The sequence below is a fragment of the Podarcis cretensis genome (genome assembly GCF_951804945.1).
Source record: "Podarcis cretensis genome assembly, chromosome: 14".
Taxonomy (NCBI): Eukaryota; Metazoa; Chordata; class Lepidosauria; order Squamata; family Lacertidae; genus Podarcis; species Podarcis cretensis.
In genome coordinates, this window is record NC_137183.1 from 55,017,974 (window position 1) to 55,039,877 (window position 21,904).

General features: G+C 48.9%; 2 protein-coding genes across 5 annotated transcripts; one reads left to right on the forward strand and one right to left on the reverse strand.

The window, feature by feature from the left end:
- Window positions 1-378: 378 nt before the first annotated feature.
- Window positions 379-14,825, forward strand: NAA60 (N-alpha-acetyltransferase 60, NatF catalytic subunit). 4 transcript variants are annotated; one of them, XM_079954030.1, is made up of 8 exons: window positions 379-554; window positions 2,020-2,107; window positions 8,064-8,179; window positions 8,824-8,953; window positions 9,627-9,723; window positions 10,691-10,925; window positions 11,870-12,033; window positions 12,248-14,825. In XM_079954030.1, the coding sequence occupies exons 3-7, from the start codon at window positions 8,070-8,072 to the stop codon at window positions 12,024-12,026; spliced, it is 729 nt and encodes a 242-aa protein (XP_079810156.1). In that variant the 5' UTR covers window positions 379-554; window positions 2,020-2,107; window positions 8,064-8,069; the 3' UTR covers window positions 12,027-12,033; window positions 12,248-14,825. The 4 variants fall into 4 exon arrangements, with proteins under 4 accessions (XP_079810156.1, XP_079810155.1, XP_079810158.1 ...); XM_079954029.1 differs by lacking the exon at window positions 2,020-2,107; XM_079954032.1 differs by lacking the exons at window positions 379-554; window positions 2,020-2,107 and adding an exon at window positions 3,821-5,718.
- NUDT16L1 (nudix hydrolase 16 like 1) lies at window positions 14,497-21,829 on the reverse strand (the record flags this gene model as incomplete). The annotated part of the gene is given in 8 exon segments (XM_079952859.1): window positions 14,497-15,819; window positions 16,062-16,729; window positions 16,732-16,812; window positions 16,815-16,830; window positions 16,834-16,848; window positions 17,547-17,789; window positions 19,777-20,139; window positions 21,569-21,829. Coding segments are annotated over 7 exon segments (1,152 nt in total). The 3' UTR covers window positions 14,497-15,819; window positions 16,062-16,556.
- Between the last annotated feature and the right edge of the window lie 75 nt (window positions 21,830-21,904).

Sequence of the window (21,904 nt, forward strand, 5' to 3'; positions counted from 1 at the left end):
GACACCTTTTATGGAAAGCACATAAAACAGGAGAGGATTCTTGCATTGCAGGGGGGTTGGACCAGGTGACCCTCGGGGGGGGGGTCTCTCTGTGCTTCCAAGAGGGCAATCTAGGGGTAGACTGCGCCTGACCAGGGAGGCTCCATCTGGCTAGTAGGCAGCCAAGGACGAGGAGCGGGTGGGGAGGGAGGAGCGCAACTGGGCATGCGCGGAGCCGCCGGCCGGCGGAGCTTCCTTTCCGGCGTTGTTTACAGGCAGCCCGACTCCGCTGCCTCGGTCTGCGCGTGCGCGGCCGCAGCGCCTGCCCTCGATGGTGACGGGCCGCCACGTGACGCCGTCCTCCTGCCGCTCGGCCAATGGGGCGCCGCCTTCTTGCGAGGTAGGCCTGACGCCGCCGCCGCCGCCGCCGCTGAGGTATCCGCTCCCGGCCCCGCTCGGTCTCCGCCGCCCTCGCCCTCCTCCGGACTCCCTCCCCGGGATGAAGTAAGCGAGCCGCGGGCCGACGCCGACGCCGCCTCCGGCCTGGAGCTGGGGCAGCCGCCGCCCCTCCTCAGGTACGCCGGGCCGCCTCGGGGCCCGACTGCGGGGCGGGACTGGGGCCGGGGGAGAAGCGGCGGCGGAGGCGGAGGCGGAGGCGGAGGCCCCGGCCAGGAGGAGGCGGCGGCGGCGGCGGCGGCGGCAGCCCGGCCTTTCCCTTCGTGGGAGCCGCCTCCGCCTCCGCCTCCCTGAGAGCAAGGCCTCTCCCGCCCCGGGATTGGGCCCTGGGGGGTTGGCAGCAGAGCAGCAGGGCGCCCGAGGAGGTTCTCGATTAGCCGCCCTTCGCCCAAAGGTCGCAGCATCGAAGCGAAGTATCGTAAGCAGCGCGCGCTCGCGCGCTCCCGACACACACAGTATTAGTATTGTTGCTGTTATTCCCTTTCAAGCCAAAGGCAACTCAGAGCAACTTGCAACCAAGTGAAAAACCCCAAATAAACAAAACCCCACGTAAATTAATGCATCTTAGAAACCCGTTAAAATAATACATTAAATGCACGCCCGTTCTCGCTGACACAAAAGCCCACACATTAAGTAAAATAGAAACATCGCCACCCGACACCACTCCACCTCTTCCCCGCTTTTCTTCCTAATGTGACACTTAATGTCTCAACAAATGAAACTGATCTGTAGAAAATGTAACTTGAAAAAAGAGGCGTTGCACGTGCTTTTGTAAACCAAGAAATCTTTAATAAAAGTACATAAAAATAAAAATAAAAGCACACCCATTCTAAGAAGAATATGCAACCTGCTTAGTGGGAGGCATTAATGCGGAAGATACTGCCCAGGCCCCCCCCTGTCAGTACAGAGCAAGCAGTTGCCAGGATTGCAAAGGAAACCCTCCCTCCCCCTGGCGGGTCCAGTGCCAGCCACATCCTCTCAGGTTAACACTGGTCTGGCATTCCTGAGGAGGCATCTCACTTCCCTCTCTCTTGACTTTGCCCCCTCCCAAAAGTCACCATGAGATAAGAAGTTTAATTTATTTGTTTGAAAGAGTTCCATGCCGCTTTTTCAAACATTCACAGCAGCCAAGGCAATGCAACAAACATTCAGTGAGCCACAACAGTCACCATAAAAAACTAACCATCCTGAAAACATAATTTACTTGGGGATGGAGTAAACATAATTTACTTGTGGCTCCTGGGGAAGCTTGTTGCTTCCATTTGATTCTGCCATAAGACCTAATTGTGTGTTTCCTGTGAACTCTGATCTCCCAGGTCCTTGTCCATTGCTCTTAACCATCACATCACAGGGCTGTACTTATTGTTTTAGCTTGTTGAGTAGTTTTGGTCTGTTAACTCACAGGATTTTTTAGAATATATTCTTTTTATTGTTGGTTTTAATACTTTATTGATATTTAGATTTTTTCTGTTTACTGCTCTGGAATCCATATTTGAATAAAGGTAATGGTTTTGATTCTTTCAAAGTAGTAAGGAGAAGAGGGAGGTGAGATGTGTGTAATAGTGTCTTCACCACTTTTTACAGGATTTCTTGACCCTGGATTCTTAGCAGTTGGACTTTACAGCAGCCCAAAAGTAAGATCAAGTCAAGACTAGTCCTAATATTGCTGCAGGTGAGCCAAGGCAGGGGCTGTATCTATCCTGGGTTGCTCCTGATTGCCTCTTTGGAATATGTTGATATTTTAAAGCTGAAAATAGCATTTAGGTTTGCTTTTGTTTGTGTGTGAGAGAGAGACAGAATGCATCGGATGTTTTGCATTCCAATGAAAGATCCAAGTCACAGTTCCGATAGGCCCTCCCCTTCTTTAAAAGGATGGGTATAGGAACCATGAGTGTTTTGTTTCACAGGCAGATGTCTTTGGGTGAAGACATCATCTTCAATCTTTACATTTTTCATTACAAGGGAGCCTGAAACAGGCAGGCCTCCTGTGAAGTGCACCAGAAGAGAAAAATGGGAACATTTGCCATTTGGGATGACAACAAGCAGGCAGAGAGGAAACAAAGGACTTTATGTGAGAGTAGCATAAAGTGTGATGGGGAGCATAACTGTGACTATGCTGGGGGTGCTAAGGGTCATGGCTGCACTTGGCTCAGAAGGTGAAGCAGGATGCCAAGTCTTCTCTGGCTTTTGAAAGTGTCCTTGAAGAGCTTGAATTGCAAGTGGGTGATTGCTAGCAAAGTTTTCTGCGTCCTCCTAAGATTGGTGGCACTTGTATCAACATGGCACACACTGGGGTTGAGCTGATGCTCCCATTTCCTTTTTAGAGTCTGAGGTGCAGCATTAATCCTCCAGGGCTATACTGAAGTCACCCCCTGACCTTGGGCTCTGTTGCTCACACACAGAATGAAGGTCCACAGGATTGCAGTGATTGCCTCCTCCCCTTTAATGGTGGGGAATTGTCCACCCCATTAATGCTGCTTGAACCCTTTCAAGAGCCTAGATGAGCAAGATGCTGAAGATGAAAGCTACCAAGGGCATGTCTGCATTTAAGCCTGTTGAATGGTTGTAGCATCTTCCAAAGAATCGCAAGAACTGAAGTCTTTGATGGAGCTGATAATTCTGCATTGGAGCCCTGAAATGTAACAGTTTCCCAGAATTGCTTTTATTGGTTGTTGTTGTTTTTACTGGGAAATTCTTAAAATCAGTTTAAGCTCTGTGTATACTCTGAAATAGCCATTTCTGACGTCGGAGCTTGTCTTGACGGCAAACTCTTTGTCATTTTGTTGGTTCATGTTGAGATAACTTTTTAAAAATTTAATATTAGATGAACAAACGCTTGGATGGATCTGAAATTTGTAAGAACATGGTTGAGTGGCAGGAAGTGGGAAGGTCCTTGCGTAAAGAGGATGTGTGTTCTCTAAATGAGACCACCTTGTTCTTCCATTGGTCTTTTTAAAAATAGGTGTATTTTTCTCCATTGCTCTGTTTGATCAGTTACGTTTTTACTAATAAGGGGGAAACTAGACTCCTGCTGTCCACTGAAGGCACCAGAGGAATGGGTAGCAGCAGGAGTTATTTAGTGACATTGCTAGAACAATGGGCTGTTGGTATGGCGGAGGTGATAACCTATAAGTCTCCCTTTTAGTGGGAGGGGAGAGGCCCTTGATCTAGTCTGAGTCCCCACACAGGCCTCTAGCTGGTACTGCTCACAACAATGAAGCTGTTTTTCGGTACAGTGGTACCTTAGTTCCGGAATGGCTTGGCTCCTGAACGCTGCAAACCCAGAAGTGTGTGTTCTGGTTTGCAAATGTTTTTCAGAAACCGAACGTCCGATGCGGCTTCCAATTGAGTGCAGCTCCTGCAGCCAGTCGGAAGCCATCCCTTGGTTTTCTAACTGTTCCGGGAGTCAAACAGACTCCCGGAATGGATTAAGTTCGAGAACCAAGGTTCCGCTGTATTTCATTGGATTTATGCTGCTTCTGTCTAGGTTCACTGATTTGTGTTATTCCTCTCCCATGGAAGCCATTAGGTTTTGACAGGGAGATGCTAATGTGATAATAGTTTTGCTGTACCTGCTGGTATTCTATCCTTGTGATTAATTGCCATCTCCATTTTAAATAATTAAAAACCTGGTTCTTATTTCTAACTTGAACTTTGGACCTTGAATAATTTGTATGCCTGTCACTAAAAAGCTATTTTGCATCTCTTATAGGTATTATTATTTTTTTAAAAATAACTGGGTTGTGCATGTTGATAGCAAGAGAGTTTCCAAACCTCTGCCTTGGTTGCTGGTTGAAAGGACCCAATGCTGCTGGGGAGAGAGCTTTCTATGGGTAGAAGGAAATATAAAATGCGTATACAGTTATACCCCATGTTACGGACGCTTCAGGTTATGTGTTTTCAGTTTGTGGACCGCGGGAAACCCGGAAGTACCGGAATGGGTTACTTCCGGGTTTCGCCACTCGCGCATGTGCAGAAGCACCAAATCGCGCAGGCGCGGCGCTTCAGGATGCAAACGCTGTGGGTTGCAGACATGCCTGTGTCACGGATTACGTCTGCAACCCAAGGTTCCACTGTATATCAAAGACTTTGTTTTTGTACATAGTTAACCTTTACAGTTCGTGGTCATGAGATGTAGTAGCAAGCAACAATGGAATGAGCCTCACAGGGAGGATGCAAACATACCACTCTGAATGGAAATAGCAACAGGCGCTTTACCTGAAATGCTGAGAGTGAAGCCTGTTGGGTGAGTGTTTTTCCATGTGCTGGAGACTTGCCTTTGCCCCACTGTTTCCCCCCAGGGAAACCTGATATCTACTGGGTTTTCTCCAGATTGACATTTTCTAAGGAGCAGGTTTCAAGGAGAAAGCAGAGCAAGGGCAAAACCACTGGGACCAATGCTTTCTAGGCAAGGGAGAAGCACGAGTCTGAATGAGCCATAAGAGTTTAAAACAGACAAACGATAAGAAATATTCGTCATTTTCAAACAGCCCACTGGAAATTCTGAAGGAAGCTCTTCAAAAGCTTTTTAGGAAGTCAGTTTAAAGCTTGACCTCTTCCAAGACTGGAAAGCTGCAAAATGTGAGATTAAAGGAATGGTTGTTTTTTTCTGGGAAGTGAAGACAGGATGACAGTAGAAGTTGTTCTGAACATGGGAAGAGGGCATTTGCAAGTGCAGCACGAATCAGCAGGACTTACTTTGGATGGTTGAAGAGTGCATCTGCTCAGGGAGGAGTTACCACATAATCCTTATCTGTAATTCTGAAGTACTGTGTATGGTCCAAAAATATTCAGTGTTATCAAAATGTCTTCTCATACTGGTGGTGATTTTCTTCCCTTTGTGTCTGGTAGCCATCAGAGCTGCTGTGACGAGACCCCTAAAGACTCAGCCGTCTTGCAGGAAGCAAAGTCCCCATGGTGATATTTTCCATCTGCTGTGTTAAAGCGTTTTCTTTGCAAAATGCAAAGCACATGGTGTTTTGACCCAGTTTTAGAGCAACACTAATAATAAACTGTCGTGAGCCTGCCTCCGTTGTGTTATTAAGAGGACCTAGAAGCTACTGAAAGGAGGTTTGGGGTGGTAGCTGGCTTAATCGGGAGTGCTGGATTCCACTTCTGCAGGGGTCATCTCTGAGGATTCTTAAGAAAGGTGTGCATGAGTAGGGGGTGCAACCATAGGGCTGCTGTGGTCCTGCTGCTAGGAGGCCATTTGGTCAAGGAAGAGAGAGTCTGCTTGACATTGCACTAGTTCTGTCCCCTCTGGCTTTTGGCCTCTTCTGGAAGGTAAGCTGGCAGTTTGTGCCTCTTTGCTTCCTGCTGCTTTGAGTCTGGGTAGTCTTCCTACTTCCCAGACAAAGGTTTTAGCCAGAATTCTTGCTGCAGCAGAGGAAGTAATCTGACAGGCGAGAGGGAGAGGTGGGTACCAGGGCCATCTCCTTCAGCTCAGCTGAAGAACTCTAACTTTAACAGCTGGTGACTGGGTTTTGCATTTGCCTTTCCCTCCTCATCTCTTTTTCCTTCTGTGTTGTGTTTCTCAGGTTGTAAGTCTTTAGGCTGGGACTGTCTTTGTTTTTAATCTGTGCACTACATTTTGGAATTGTTAGGCAATTTATAAATCTGGATGATGATGATGATAATAATAAAAAGTCCTTTGGCACTTTTAAAAAGGCAAATGTTATCAAGTTGGGCTATCCATCCCAAGGCTAGATCTTCCACTCATCAACTCCCCTACCCACTTACTAATTGGATAGGAGGAGGGTTTGAGCCAGATGTTCCTCTCAAACCACATTATGGATGCCTGTCAGTCTGATTTACCTCTGCCATGGAGTGTGATCCTGTGCATGAAAGTAGCCCCACTAAAGTCATATGAGAACTATATTTTCTGACCCTACACATGTTTACTTGGAAGTAAGTTCTGCTGAATTCAGTACACAAAATTGTTGTTTGTATTACATTTACACTAGTAGAGGGCTTAAAAAAGGTAAAGGTAAAGGACCCCTGACAGTTAAGTCCAGTTGTAGACGACTCTGGGGTTGCGGCACTCATCTCGCTTTCAGGCCAAGGGAGCCGGCATTGCTCCGCAGACAGTTTTTCCAGGTCACGTGGGTAGCATGACTAAGTCGCTTCTGGTGCAATGGAACACCGAAACCAGAGCAGCACATGGAAATACCGTTTACCTTCCTGCCGGAGCAGTACCTATTTATCTACTTGCACTTTTTTGGGCGTGCTTTTGAACTGCTAGGTTGGCAGGAGCGGGGACCGAGCAATGGGAGCTCACCTCGTCATGGGGATTCAAACCGCCGACCTTTTGATCGGGAAGCCCAAGAGGCTCAGTGGTTTAAACCACAGCACCACCCACGTCCCCAGTAGAGGGCTTTAGATTAAAATAAATAGGTAACAGATGGTCCAGCAGTTGAGTTAATATCAAAGATGTTCCTGGAACTGAATAAAGATTAGCAGCACTGACATTTCCCTTCTTATGTCTATGTAGAGCTGGCAGTAGCAGCATTTGCCAAGGCAATTTCCCACAGTCGGGGTCATTGGATTTGGCTTGTCTGCAACATACACATGGCAAAGAGAGAATGCTTTGCTCTTCCTGTTTGGTGTTGGGAACATCTAGGTTGCCTTTGGTGTACAGAGTGCATTACAGTGCTTAATGCAGCAGCAAGATACCCACCCACCCCCAATTTAGTCCCAACAGAAGCTTTCATTTTATCATGTGAAGAATGCATACACACAGACCTGTCCTTTGTACCTTGGTCGCCGAGGGAAAATCTCTGCCTGTTGCTCAGGCAGACTCTTTGTTCTTTTAGTTATCTAATCATGTTCCTCTCCAGGTTTGGGGAACTCCCATCCTTCCTGGCCATTTGCCATGCTTTCTGGGGCTAATGGAAGTTGTAGTTCAGCAACATCTGGAAGGTCAAAGGTTCCCTGCACCTGCTGTATTCAAACCAAGCAAACATGTTTGCTTTTCAGTTTAATTTCCTGGAGTGCAGAGTTTGGCAAAGCAGCTCATAGGAAGTGAATAGGAAGCAGACAGCTCAGGACCAGTTGCAGGCCTCCTTCCGGTGGGGGGGTAGAGGCGGACATTGCAAGGTGAGCTTAGATCAATAGCATCAGGATGTAGGAGGGGCTTGCAGAGGTAGGATAAATTTTCAGATGCTTATTGAATATCTTTTTATGCTGACAGTTTGAATATTTTCAAGGCGAGCCAGTCATTTTGATGATTATTTTATATTGCAGTGGACTCTCTGGATACGAATGTAATTTGTTCCGGGGGTCTGTACGGGCCCCGAAAATTCCATAAGAGGCGCTGCTTCTGCGCACGCACGCACGCAGCATGATAAAGCGCTTCTGTGCATGTGCGCGGGGCGAAACCCAGAAGTATACACTTCCAGGTTTGCCGAATTCACAACCCGAAAGTTACGTTACCCAAAGGTAACATAACCCGAGGGTCCACTGTATTTTTATAGGATGTGATCATATAATTGTAGAATTGTTGAGGTGGAAGGGACTCCCAAGGGTCAAGCAGTCCAACCCTCTGCTATGCAGGAACCTCAGCTAAAGCACCCATGGCAGCTGGTCATCCAACCTTTGCTTAAAAACCTTTTCTTCCTTTTCTTTTCCAGGTGTGAATGACAGAGGAGGTGCCTCCAACTGCACTTAGTGAGATATACCTCCGTCTTCTGTGCCATGATGACATAGACACAGTCAAGCAGCTCTGCGGTGATTGGTTCCCAATAGAGTATGTTGCAGCCTGGACTCTTGCAACTGATTTGCTTGTGGTGGGGGGGAGGGAGGAAGAGGAATGGAATCTGCCTCCTTGAATTTCGTGAACTGGCAGGTGTAACCACAGCCAGAGCTGACTCAGAGATCCTGTTGTTATGCTGGGGCAGTTGATCATAAAATGAGAGAACTGTCAACCAAAGGCCATCTAGACCAGGGGTAGGGAACCTCGGGCTTTGGGCCTGGATGTTGATCCTCCAGGCTTCACTATCTTGCCCACAAGGCTTTCCCCAGAAATGACTGTTAATAGCAGACACTTCCTCACATCACTGCCCCCCTTTAAATTATAAACAAACTCTGAATGCTATTAACATCCTATTTATATTAATGCATGCTTTCTAGGAAAAGTCACTAGAAAACAAGTTAAATACAACTTTGCAGCTACCCAGCTTGACTGGTATTATATCCATCTATCTGTATGTTACAGTTGTTGCTTTTTAATGAAATTTGGGGTCCCTTCAAACTGTACAATTCTATGTTTAGAAAGGGGAAATTTTCCATGTGAAGAAACAGCAGGGGAAATCTTTCCACTGCACATGTGCTGCAGCTCGTATGAGATGTGTTGGGTTCTTCCCTCACCTCTGTCTGTACCTTTCTTCCCAGGTACCCTGACTCATGGTATCGGGACATCACCTCCAACAAGAAGTTTTTTTCCCTGGCAGCCACTTACCGAGGCTCTATTGTGGGAATGATAGTAGCTGAGATCAAGAGTCGAACAAAAGTGCACAAAGAGGTATGAGAGAGGGCCCCGCTCCAGGAAAAGGTGCACAACCCTTGCCTACCCACCAGCCATTGAGCAATTGAGGCTTGCATCATGGAGTCCCTTTATAATGGGACAGCAAGCTAGCTGCCTTTCATGGTTTCAGTTGTTTGCTTGTGAAGGCAGCATCTGCTAAAGGATGGGTGGGGAACCTATGGCTCTCCAAATGTCTGACTGTCGTTTCCGTCATCCCCAGCCATTGGCCATGCTTGGGGGGCTGATTGCAGTTGCAGTCCATTAACATCTGGAGGGCCACAGGCTCCTCAACCGTGTGCTAGAGATCCTGGGGCTTGAAAGGGATTTCCAGTAGTTTTGGGTAGGGACTTTCTCAATTTTGACTGTTCTCTGCCCCTCTCCATAGACTCCAGTTTCAACTCCCATGTTCTTATTTACCATCTGCCAATTTCCATTTGGCTCCCCTCCCCTGGACACGTGTGTGTGTGTGTGTGTGTGTGTGTGTGTGTGTGTGTGCTCCAAATCTTCCTTGCCTCCATCCAACTTCCAAACAGAAAGTTGCCAAGTGAAGGAGGCTGGATTGGCAAAGAGGCTGCTTGGCAAAAAGCACGAAGCATGCCAGAAAAATGGGTTCTGTATCTTTGTGTGTTGAGTAAATGCCTTTCTGTTGTGGTTTTTTTCTCCCCTTTAGGATGGTGACATTTTAGCTTCCAGTTTCCCGGTGGATACTCAGGTTGCTTACATTTTAAGCTTAGGAGTGGTAAAAGAATTTCGAAAGCATGGCATAGGTAAGAGTATCTTAGCTTGCAATCTCATATGCATAGTTGCCTTGGAAGTAAGCCCTATTGAACACAGTGGGACCTGATTCTGAGTAGACATACATAGGATAGGATTGCACTTTAAATACTTTGCACTGCTGTAGTCAGTCAAACAACACCCCAAAAAAGGCTGTGTAATTGCATCACAAGCACAAGAGCTGATGGCACATCTGTGTATACTCCTCTGCACTTGAAAAAGAAGGGAATTCACATTTCTGGACTAGAAGAGTGGTGCTACTTTGTGCTCTCCATGTCTAGGGGCAAGGAATTCCATGTGTCCCCTCTGAGGCAGGACCCCCAGCTACTACCTGCCTCCCTGTGGCTTCTGAGAGCTTGTCATTCTTTGCCTCCATGCTTTCAAGCCTATCCTCACAATCATGGGAGCTGGAAATGTGCCTTTCCTCTAAACTAAAAACTGAAGTGCTTGTGACACTTTCATACTGCAAACAAAAAATCCCCCCAGCCTTAGCTGAAGATGCCAGGAAATGTGGTGTGGAAGCCTTGTCAGGCAGAGGGGGCAGAGCCCTTGTCGTGGTCTTCACTGCAGCACAGCTCCAAGCCTGTGTTTTAAAACTGCAGAAAGCCTGCCCCTTAATGGACATAAGTGGTCATTCATCCTCACCCCAGAGTATATGTCTCAAGCTGTAATTAACCTGACAAGCCCCTTGCCAGGCTACCCGTGTCCACTGGCCAGGGTCACACTTGGCAACATTGTGCAATGTGTTGCTTCTGCTAAGTAGTCCAAAAATTAAGAGATGGAAGCATTCTTGTTCCAGTACTAGCGGGGAGGGGGGGTACAAGGTAGGGGGAACCCTTGCTTCAGAGTAAGGGCATGTTACTGCAGCTAAAACTCAGCCACAGCAAAGCAGCAGTGAAAACTGCGTGGATAGTGGGTTGGCCGCCTTTGTTGCTTCTAACGCTTTCTCTCCTGTGGTAGGTTCTCTCTTACTTGAAAGCTTGAAAGATCACATATCAACAACTGCCCAGGATCACTGCAAAGCCATCTACCTGCATGTCCTCACCACTAACAACACTGCTATAAACTTCTATGAAAACAGAGACTTTAAGCAGCACCATTACCTGCCCTACTATTATTCCATAAGAGGCGTCCTCAAAGATGGCTTCACTTACGTTTTGTACATCAATGGTGGGCACCCTCCATGGACAATCTTATATCCTTTGTTGGTGGTCTGGCAAGCTGTGGGATGCTGCTCATGATCTGGTCTGTGGTGTTTTGAGAAGCCATGCACCGCGTTGCATGAGCAGAGGTCAGGGACTGGTGCTTGGCAGCTCAGGGCAGGGCGAGAGCCCCTTCATCCTGCTAAGACCCAGGCTGGCCCTGCTGGGGAGGCAGGTCTGGCCACTGCTGCAACCAGATAGGACTCTCCTAGTATAGACATTGTACCTGAGCCAAAATGTCCAGTGCAATGCAAGATGCAATATATTGAAATAAGTTAAATTACTGCATATTTGCTTACTCTCCTGGGCCTTGCACCCCTTCCAGAATAGACTTCATTCTCATATTTTGATAATCTGCAGGGGAAAGAATTCCTACCCTTGTGGAGCTGCCACCTTTCTGTGTCTAGTGCTTCCTCCTGGTGCACAAAAGTAATAATTGCCAGGTGTGCTCATGTTTGACTTTAAGACTGTGGTTGTGGATTGCCTCTTTAGTAGGGCCCAAGTGTCTTGGCCTTGAGAGACACAAAGTCCAAATTATAATCATTATGCACATTACATGGAAATATTTATGCTGCTCCCCTGAGGCACCCTGAGCAACCCCAGTGTCCTGGGGTGGGGACCTAGAGCACATTAGAGTTTGCAGGTGATGGACCCTCTTTCCATGGGAAGCAATATTTCCCAAAGAACTTGCCCTGCCGCCAAAGTGTCTTGCTCTAACATGCAAGTTAGAGCTTGTTCATACTGGTGCTCTGTGGGCCTGAGTCTGCCACCTGCAGCGCTGTCCAGCCGCTTCCCTCTTCGTAAAATGGAATGCTGAGACTCCTCCCAGAGGGAGCAACAGCGATGGCACTTGCAGCTGCTGCCGCCACTTCTTCTTTGGCTTGGCCAATTCAGCTGTCTCAGTCTTCATTGTTGGGGCTCCTTAACGGCAGTGCACTGACTATCTTCAGCACATCGGATCGACCTTGGCCAGTCTGAGCCCCTGCACAATTCCCCAGCGGATCTACCGCCAAGCCCAGAGCCTCCTCTGCAGTCTCTTGCCATGGTCGGGCATTTCAGCAAAGAGTGGCATCGAATATAGCCGGACAATGTGATTCTAAGGTAAGTTGCAGCCTGGTCATGCCATTTTCCTGTCCTGTGGGTGCTCTTTGTGCTGGGAGCACGAAGTGGAGGCCACCCTGGCACCCACTGTTGTATGCTCTGTTTAGTAAAATTTAAATTTAAGATGCAAGTGCATTAGAACTAGTGCAGGCTCCACCTTGAATGTGGCACGATACTTTTTCTTTGATGGTTCTGAACAGTGCTTCTCTTGTAGGCAGGTCCTTCTCTACGTGATGAAACAGACAACGGTTTTGCTCGCTGATCCATCCCGTGAACCTGGGTGCCCCTCTGTGAACTAGCCAAGACTTGGCAGATCTTCTCATCTTGCTGGGCTCTCGTTTCCCGTGTTGCCCCAGGGCTTAAGGAAGAGTTTGCAGGTTGAAAGTCATGCTTCTCCCGTAGATGTTCCTCCTCCTGCACTGTAGGTGAGCAGCTGTTCATCCTCCAGCCAGTCTTTCAGCAGCTGCCCGAGGGGCACCAGGTGTGCTCCAAGCCCTCTGCTTGGGGTGAGGAAGGACCTTGCACAAAAGAGAGGAAGACTGTGCTGATTTTTTTCATGATGCTGTGACTAGGAGCAGAGAAGGCTGATGCGGTTTTTCACTCCTTTGGTGTAAAAGTTGTGGCTTCATAAGCTGCACTTCTATTTTTGTCGGCTGCTGGGAAGCCCAGAGCTCCAGCGCCTCCCCTCTCACACGGGCTTCCTTTGCCTGGGGGTGGTTTTAAATGAAGCATCTTGGATTGGCTGTTTCATAGTGAAATGGGTGAGTGGGTGTGTATTTCTCAACATACACTGTGTATATAGCATTCTGCCTGTAGTCTCAGCTAGAACTCAAGACCTGTGGATGCTGTGAAGGTGTGGGAAGATCTGACTTGAAGAATTCACCTTGCTGTGGAAACTCAGGGGCCCTTCACTTCCTCCTTTGCTGAATCTTCTGGTGGGAGCCTGAAGTGCTTGCCTGTCAGTTTTCCCAGTGTCCCAAGGTATAATTGTGGAAATGGGTCTCCCAACGAGGTTGCAGCCAGGGTTGAGGACGTACAGAGGAGACACTTGCTTTGCTGCAAGGCAGAAGTCTCACCTTTGGTTCCTGCTGTCTGTTGAGGCACCTTCGGGGCCTTCAATGGATGCTTTTTGTTTGCCACGTTTTGCACACAACACCCATTCCCCATTTAGCTATTAACCCCTGGCTCTGCTGTCCAAAGGTGCATGGTGTAGCCCTCTGGTCCCTCAAGCGTGGGGTGGGGCACAATTGCACTGCCCTGCCCCATCTGGGCTTTGCGCCACAGCTATCTGCTATGGCTGCCCTAAAGGCCAGTAGGATAAGGTGCTTGGCTCTTGTGCACAGCACCTCTCCGGAGAAGGAGTGCTTTGCAGAGAGTAGCACCGACAGGGTTGTGACTTCTCTGATTCTCAGGAGGCATCTCCCCACTATATGACTGCAATGAAGTCAAGGTGTGCTGGATGCAGGGCAAACAGCCTGTCCCTCTGCTGTCGTCTTCTGGGAAGAGTTGCCAGCATCCGGGTGGACCCTTGGAAGAGTGCCAGCGAGCTCGTCTTCTTAACTATGCTGCTCTGTGAGCCCAGAACTCTGAGCTAGGAGGCCCCTGCCTGACGAAATGCCTCTTCCCTCCCTTCCAGAATGCCCTTTTGTTTGCCACCCAGTTGAGATTATACAAAGCTTGATGAAGCAGCAGGTCTGAATTTCCAGTTGGAATTAGAAAGCAATATAGATCTCACCGCATTTGCAGCAGGAAGGTGCTGGGATATTGCAGTGTCTATCAGACCATGAAGGGCCCACGGTCTCCCCTGCCCCAAAGGGGTCCCTTCCCCCAATACTGGCTTAATCTGACTGCATGCTCAGCTCTGTTCTGAGACTTGCACTTTTCGATTTTAAGGAGTAAAACAGCTCTTAGGTTTCCTCTTCCATCATGTTGCTGTTTGTCTAATTGGAAGGAGGATTCAGAAGCCCAGGCAGGTGCTCCCTATCTATGTATGGCTTCGGGGAAAAGAGCTGCCTCTTTAAGAGGAAGGGTAGACACAGAACCCCTCCACTGTGTCTTGGTCACCTGGCTCACGAGGAACTGTGATGGTCCAGTTTCCCAAACTCAACAGGTTTAGCCATAGTGGTGCTGGCTTTGGCAAGGCTTCAGTGGTACTTCCTGCCATTTAGGGCTTGATAAAATGTTACCTGCCTTCCATTAACGATCAAGAACCCCCATTATGCTGCAGAGGGCAGAAATCTTCCAGAGCTTTGGCTCTCAAATTAAGAGGCACATCCCTGGCAGGCTGAGCTGACACTTGGGGTGCTTCCTTGCCCCACGGGTTGATTGCACTGGCAATGCTGCCCTTTGCGTAAAAGGCAGGGAGGGTGTCATGTCCTCCAAGGGCCCCAAGCTTGGATTTAGGAAAGTCCATTTAAATAACAATCATTGTGTGTGATTTTCTTTTAAGTGTGTGTTGTGGTGGGTTTTTGTTTCGTTTTGAAACTTTCCTTTTGCCTGAGAATGTCCTGAGCTGTTATTGTTTCCATGTGTATTTTGGTTTTCTTTTCATGCTTTTGTATACTCCTTGTCTGAGCTCTTTGTGGCTCTTGTATGCCTGCCTGCCTGCTTGCCTGTTGTCTGTGCACACACTACTCCTAAACAGATGGCTTCAGGAAAAGGAAACAAAAGGCCTCAGCTGTGGGCCTGCCCCCTTTGAGAAGACGGTGGTGTTCGCCACAACCCTTATTTATTGAACAGCAAAGGCCAGCCAGTCACTTTAAATGTCTTTGATTAAAAGAGTTTGTTTTGTTTGTGACTCTCCTGTCTTGTTTTTAACCATTGCACAACAGTGTGGTCTCCTGCCTTTGTTCCTCAGGGCTCTGGCCCATGAAGCCCGACTGTTGGGGCGGAAGAGCTTTTTCAGAAGCACACACCAAAGGCAGCTGCCCCTGCCAAGACTTGTGCTACTCTGTGCTACTGTCACCCCCGGCACCCTGTGGCATTTGCCTATTGTCTCCCTATGCACAGGGAAGACCAGGCAACACAGCAGCAGAAAGGGGGGAAATTAACAGCAAGAGTCTGTTGCTGGAGCTGGTCTGTGCTTAGGGTGGAGAAGGATCCCCCCGTAGCCTTAGTGCTTTGCACAGCTAAGATCACAGATCCAGCCCCAGCCAAGACTCTGAGCCACTGCTGTCACAGTAAGCAGCTGTGAAGTAGACTGACTGACTGGTGGGCTAACAAAGTCAAACAGCTTTGTATGAAAGGGAACCCTTTTGGAATGAGCTTAAGTCATTTCCTTCTGAAGCAAATGTTAATACTTGGGCTTTTCCGGATGATGCTCTGGTTTTCCAGATGAGGGCTGGTGCAGGGGAAAGGGGTTCCATACCTTTGAGCTAATACAGTCTAGGAAAAGTTTTGCTGGTGGATTCTACCCCACGTGTAAACTGACCCTGAGCAATCCTTACTGCAAAGCTCCTTTCATGGTAGGGCAGTGCTGTTGCTGCCCTACGGATGGCTGTGTGACTAAGGCTTAGCCCACCCACTGAGCTTTGCTCCTAGTTTGTGCTCTTGACTCCTATGCTGCCATTTGTGTCGCTTTTGAGCAAATCTTCCGTAAGGGGTGGGCTAGGTTTATGAGAACTCTTAATGCATTTCAGATTTTTGCTGTTTTGCCCTTTCGCTTGTAGAGATACCTGAAATAAATCACATGAGAGGTAGAAGCTTCCAAATTAAATGGGCAGCTTGGACTAATCTTGGAAATTTATGGAAAGCCTGACTGTGCCATTTGGAGATAGTAAGAGTTAGCTGTATAGTGGTACCTCTGGTTACGTACTTAATTTGTTCCGGAGGTCCGTTCTTAACCTGAAAATGTTCTTAACCTGAAGCACCACTTTAGCTAATGGGGCCTCCTGCTGCTGCCGTGCTGCCGGAGCACGATTTCTGTTCTCATCCTGAAGCAAAGTTCTTAACCCGAGGTACTATTTCTGGGTTAGTGGAGTCTGTAACCTGAGGCATATGTAACCTGAAGCGTATGTAACCTGAGGTACCACTGTATACCCCTGTGGGAGAGAAACAGCATTCTGGAGCATCCCTGTGTTAAGTTATATAAGTTCAAACAAAAGGTCAGCTATGTAGTTTTAACAGCTGGGTAGAAACACAAGCCTAGTCTTCTGCAGGTGCAACAAAAAGGTTTTTTATTCTTCTGGTCTCCACTTTCAGCACAGCAGCAAAATTGACTCCTCTGGTTCTCAAAGCTATCACATTAAAAAATAAATATCCTGAAGTGCAGTGTTAAAAGTAGGAACCGAAAACCCCATCCTGACCTTTGAGGCCTTTCCACAAACAGGCTATTTAAATAAATAAATCCAGTGGCCAGCACCAGCAGTCCACAGGGCACCAAGTGGAACATCTCCTCAGGACAGAGCCTTCCAGAGGGCTTTGGGTGGCCTGAGCCACTGGTGGCAAGAAGGTAGCGGCACAGTGCAGGCTTGTGGCAAAAGCCTTCTCCATCTTCGGTCCTCCTCACTCAGTTCCTAAACAACTCAGAGCAGCTCCTTCTCCTGCAGAGGCTGCACCTTGGCACCCGCCTGACTGTTGGTCCAGAAGGCGGCAGGAGACGATGCTGAAGCGGTTGTGGGAGTGGTTGAGGCTGCTTCTGAGGAAGGCCTTTGCGGTTTCTGCGTGGCAGCCACAGCTTCTGCCAGCTTCTCCACAATTTCAAGGCATAAAGGAGCTGGAATTTGGCTGTGCTGACAAAGGAATTCCCCAGGAAGGAAGGCAGCCCGCCCATGCGATCTTCTGGGTGTACAGGGGCACTCAAACCATTCCCATCACCTGCAACAGCACGGGCAAATGCTCTGTGACCACAAAATACCACCATGCTGCAGCCCACCATCACCCAAAGTCAAAGGGCTCTTTTTCCTCTGCACTAGGAAAACCTGTATGGGACTCTGGTGGCGCTGTGGGTTAAACCACAGAGCCTAGGACTTGCCGATCAGAAGGTCGGCAGTTCGAATCCCCTCGGGGTGAGCTCCCGTTGCTCGGTCCAAGCTCCTGCCAACCTAGCAGTTCGAAAGCACATCAAAGTGCAAGGAAATAAATAAGGTACCGCTCCGGCGGGAAGGTAAACGGCGTTTCCGTGCGCTGCTCTGGTTCGCCAGACGCAGCTTAGTCATGCTGGCCACATGACCTGGAAGCTGTACGCCGGCTCCCTCGGCCAGTAAAGCGAGATGGGCGCCGCAACCCCAGAGTTGGTCACGACTGGACCTAATGGTCAGGGGTTCCTTTACCTAGGAAAACCTGTATATTGCACTGCAGTCTAGAGCCTCACTGCTTGGAAGATTAAGGAATGCCCTTTGCCCTGAGGTTAAGGCCACCAAATGAAAGCCCCCACCCATGGGAAGCCCTATCAAGCTCTCCCACCCCATTAACCCTTTGTCCCCTCCAATATTCTTGGCCACAGCCCTCCTAAGCAGCCTTTCCGCAGAACTTCCATCTGCTCTCTGTGCTGCTGTCAGCCCCTGGAGCCCCACCTCCAGTCCATGGTCCTGTGAGTGCACGGCGCTGATCTCCACAGCATGCAGCTCCAGCAAGGTCAACTGCTTGGCATACAAGTGGGCCCCCATGTGCTGGGGGCCCTCGGTGGTGTGTGAAGCTTCCGTCAGACGCACACCACCCAAGCCCAGCACCTGGTGCAGGCCATCCTCCAGCGACCAGAACCGCCAGTCCACGAACCCTCCAGGGAAGCCCAGCTGGCCACTGAACCACATCTGCATCTGCAACACAAGAGGAGGAAATGGAGGAGCATGTTAATAGTTGCATCCATTTTCTGCAGCGACTCCCTTTTTTGTGGAAGTCTTTTCCCTTGGAGGCTTGCCTGACACCTTTGTTGCTTATCTTGGTAAGTGCCAGGCAAAAATGTACCTCTTCAAGCAGGTCTTCGGTTTCTAATCAATCCATGGCCTTTGATTGGTTGGTTGGTTGGTTATTTACTTATTAGGTTTATATACCAACCTTCCTCAAAAGAACTCGGGGCAGTTCACAAGGAAAAAATAAGATAAAAGCACAAATAGTCAAGTCAAGAAGCAACAGAACAAAAAATCTCCTTCCCACGGAAACATTTACAAGGCTGTAGAATATTAATCAGCTAATAAAGGACTCCTGGACAGTTAAGTCCAGTCAAAGGTAACTATGGGGTGTGGTGCTCATCTTGCTTTTCAGGCCAAGGGAGCTGGCATTTGTCCACAGCTTTTCCAGGTCACATGGCTAGCATGATGAAACTGCTTCTGGTGCACAGAGGACCATGATGAGTGCCAGAGCGCACAGAAACACAAGCAGCCCAAGTCCTGGCCGAAGAAAAACGTGTTTGCCTGGCGCCTAAAAATTGGCAATGACGGCGCCAGGTGAACCTCCCTGGGGAGAGTGTCCCACAACTGGTGAGCCACTGCCACCCTCCAGACCTCACACAGAGGAACATGAAGAAGGGCCTCAGATGGAAATCACAGCGTTGGTTTATATAGGGAGAGGCGGTTCTTTGGGTATTGTGGTCCTGAGCTGCTTAATAGGCTTTATAGCTCAAGAGCTGCACTTTGAATTGGGCTCCGTGCAGATGGGCCAACATTATGCTCAGACTGTCTCACCCCAGTTCTGCACACAGTGATGTGTGTCTGTGATTTGTCTTTCCGCCCTCATTTACTATCATTTAATTATGTATTTTTGTGTTCTATGCTTTTATCTGTAGGCTGCCTTGAGTTCCTGTTCCCCACGTGGCTCCTCTCCAAGAGGCCAGTCCTCTCTGGCTCTCCCCCGGCGGGGCTGGAGCTGCCGGCCTCCGTCTCCGCCCCTCTTGCCCAGCCCAGCCCAGCCTGGCGAGGGTTGCGGAGGCGTTGGCCGAGAGGCCTCACTCTGCCTCCTGTTGGCGGAGTGTAAATATATAATAATAAATATAATAATAAATATCTAATGATAAATAAATATTATTAGATAATAATAAATATCTAATAATAAAAATAATCCGCCTTGTGGTCTCTTGATGAAGGGAATAACCAGTGCTTCTTTTCTTTCTAAAAAAATGTTCTTATTTTCCTGTTGTTGTTGTTGTTTAGTCGTTTAGTCGTGTCCAACTCTTTGTGACCCCATGGACCAGAGAACGCCAGGCACTCCTGTCCTCCACTGCCCCCCGCAGCTTGGTCAGACTCATGCTGGTAACCATCTCGTCCTCTGTCGCCCCCTTCTCCTTGTGCCCTCCATCTTTCCCAACATCAGGGTCTTTTCCAGGGAGTCTTCTCTTCTCATGAGGTGGCCAAAGTCTTGGAGCCTCAGCTTCAGGATCTGTCCTTCCAGTGAGCACTCAGGGCTGATTTCCTTCAGAATGGAGAGGTTTGATCTTCTTGCAGTCCATGGGACTCTCAAGAGTCTCCTCCAGCACCAGAATTCAAAAGCATCCATTCTTCGGCGATCAGCCTTCTTTATGGTCCAGCTCTCGCTTCCATACATCACTACTGGGGAAACCAGAGCTTATTTTCCTACTCATATTGAAATACTGGCCCTCAATGAGGCCAAACTTAGATACACAGCATGTTTAGTGGCACACGTCCCCAAAGGAAAAAAGCCCTTGGAATAAATAAATAATAATAATTAATAATAATAATAACAGCGCTCGGCCGACCTCCCACGTGGGCTGCTGAGCACGTGGCGTCCCTGCGTGGGCGGAGCCATCGCTCCCACATGCCACGCCCCATCCCCTCAAGCCACGCCCCTCGCCAGGAGGGCGTAGCGCAGCGAGATGCGGGCGAAGAGCATGCCGGGATGCGGGGCGGGGCTCCATCCGGGGCCCAGGCGGAGCGCCTCGCCGCGCCTCAGGGGCCTCAGCTCGGCCACGCCCGGCGGCTCCCGGCCCGAGGCGGAGGCGGCGAGACGCGGCTGCCCGACGACGGGAGGAGCCGTTGGTCCCCTCAGCTCCGGCGACGCCCTCGCCGCGGACACGACGACCCCCGGAGCGCGCGGGGAGAGGGGGCGGCGTCCAATGGGGGCGCCGCCTGGCGGACTGGCAGCCGCCCGGCCCAATGGAGAGGCTGCTCGCCTCACAGCGGCTCCGCCTCGAGACTCCGCCCTGCCGCTGCGCGTCTTGGGAAATGTGGTCCGTTGGGCGGCGGGGAGCGGGCGAGGATGCTCTGGGCATGCGCAGAGGGCTGCCTTCCCCTCCCGGGCTGAGCGGAGGGAGCAGCTTCGCTCCGGACCAGTTTGGGGTATTTTTAATAAAGCATCTAAACATTATTTTTAAGGGACACAAGACTGTGAATAAAGTGTGTGATTATGCTGCTTAGGGACCCTTTGGGTGACAAGTTTTCCCCCTTTTAATTTATTTTTTTCATTTTACAATATTAAACAATAAATATAAATCACACACAAACCCAGTGATGTTTTCTGCTACTTCCCTCCCTTTTGCGGTTTCTTATTTTTCTAGCAAATTCTTACTGCATATCTTAATTTAACCATTTTGCCCATTTATCCTTTTTAATTCTGTTATAATCCTCATGGCTCCTGTTTATATCAATCCTGCTAATGTTTTTAGTTGTTTACAGTTTGTTTTCATATGTCCAATACATTTCCCCCATTCTGCTACAAAGAGTTTATCATCCTTATATCTTAGTCTTCCAGTAAGTTTCTCCATCTCCGCGTATTTCATCAGTTTTAGTTGCCAATCGTCTCTTTCCAGTTTTGTGCGTATATCATTCGGGCAGCCCTGATAGCATACATAGTTTTTTTCCTGATATTTGGCACCCCTTCTCCAAGTATACCTAAAAGGAAAGCTGCTGGTTTTTTAACAAGTTATTTTAAACCTTTTTTCAATTCATTACAGTATAAACAAATCTCCAGAAGGCCTTTTCAACCTTACAGAATCACCACATGTGAAAAAAGTACCCTCTTTCTCTTTACACTCCCAGCATATATTGGCTTTAAATTTGTCAGCTTGCTAGGCGTCAAATAGCATCTATACAACATCTTCATGTAGTTTTCTTTTAATGCGCAGCATGCTATAAATTTTAAATCTCCTTTCCAAAGTCATCCACACGTTGCCATATCAATATTATAATTGGGTGACAAGTTGAATTAATTAATGGAATGAACTCGCAGAGAGGAAAGAGGAATGTGTTGACTGTGCGCAGGAGACCTGGTTTAAGGCCCACCGGGTCCCGGCTGGAAAATTTACCTTTAAGAACATCAGAAAAGTCCTGGATCAGGCCAGTGGCCCTTCCGGCGCAGTGGCGTCTGCTCTCACAATGGCCAGGGAGATGCTATGGTGTACAATGGGAAACCTGCAAGCAGGATCGCAGCACACGAGCCCTCTTTCCTCCTGTAGTTTCTAGCAACTGGGATTCAGGAGCCACCAACAGCCCTATCCTCCGCGAGTTTGCCCCATCCTCTTTTAAAGCCATCCGTGTTGGCCTCCTGTGGCAGTGAGTTCCATAGTTGAGCCGTGTGTTGTGGTTTATATGTGCAATCTGCTTTTATGTACCCAGGACAGATGCCATGGAGGCCCCGCGGGGGATACCCGTGAAGGCAAAAAGGCTGCCTCTGCTGTGCGCGCGCCATGCCCCATGGGCACCTCTGCCCCACCCCCGGAGCTGCTGCCCTCCCGATGTTCCGACCTCCCCTGGGCCCCAGAGGTGCCACGAAGGGCCCTCTGGGGCAGGACTCGGGCCAGGCAGCCAAGAGGCGGCGTTACAAGGCAGACGGGCTGCCAGCAGCTGCTTCTTAAGCCTCCCGGGAGCCACTTTTGGAACCCCAAAAACTTCCCAGCACTTGGTGACATTGCGCGTAACTGCCTCCTTTTCTTCCCGCAGCGCAGCAACTTTCACAAGGTGGCGGCGTGTGGCAGCGGCTGAGA

Excerpts from the sequence above, each read along its gene's own strand:
- NAA60 (XM_079954030.1), top strand. The coding sequence starts at position 8,070 with ATGACAGAGGAGGTGCCTCCAACTGCACTTAGTGAGATATACCTCCGT. Across the intron at positions 8,954-9,626 it reads GAACAAAAGTGCACAAAGAG|GATGGTGACATTTTAGCTTC; the intron begins GTATGAGAGAGG and ends TCTCCCCTTTAG. Across the intron at positions 9,724-10,690 it reads ATTTCGAAAGCATGGCATAG|GTTCTCTCTTACTTGAAAGC; the intron begins GTAAGAGTATCT and ends CTCCTGTGGTAG.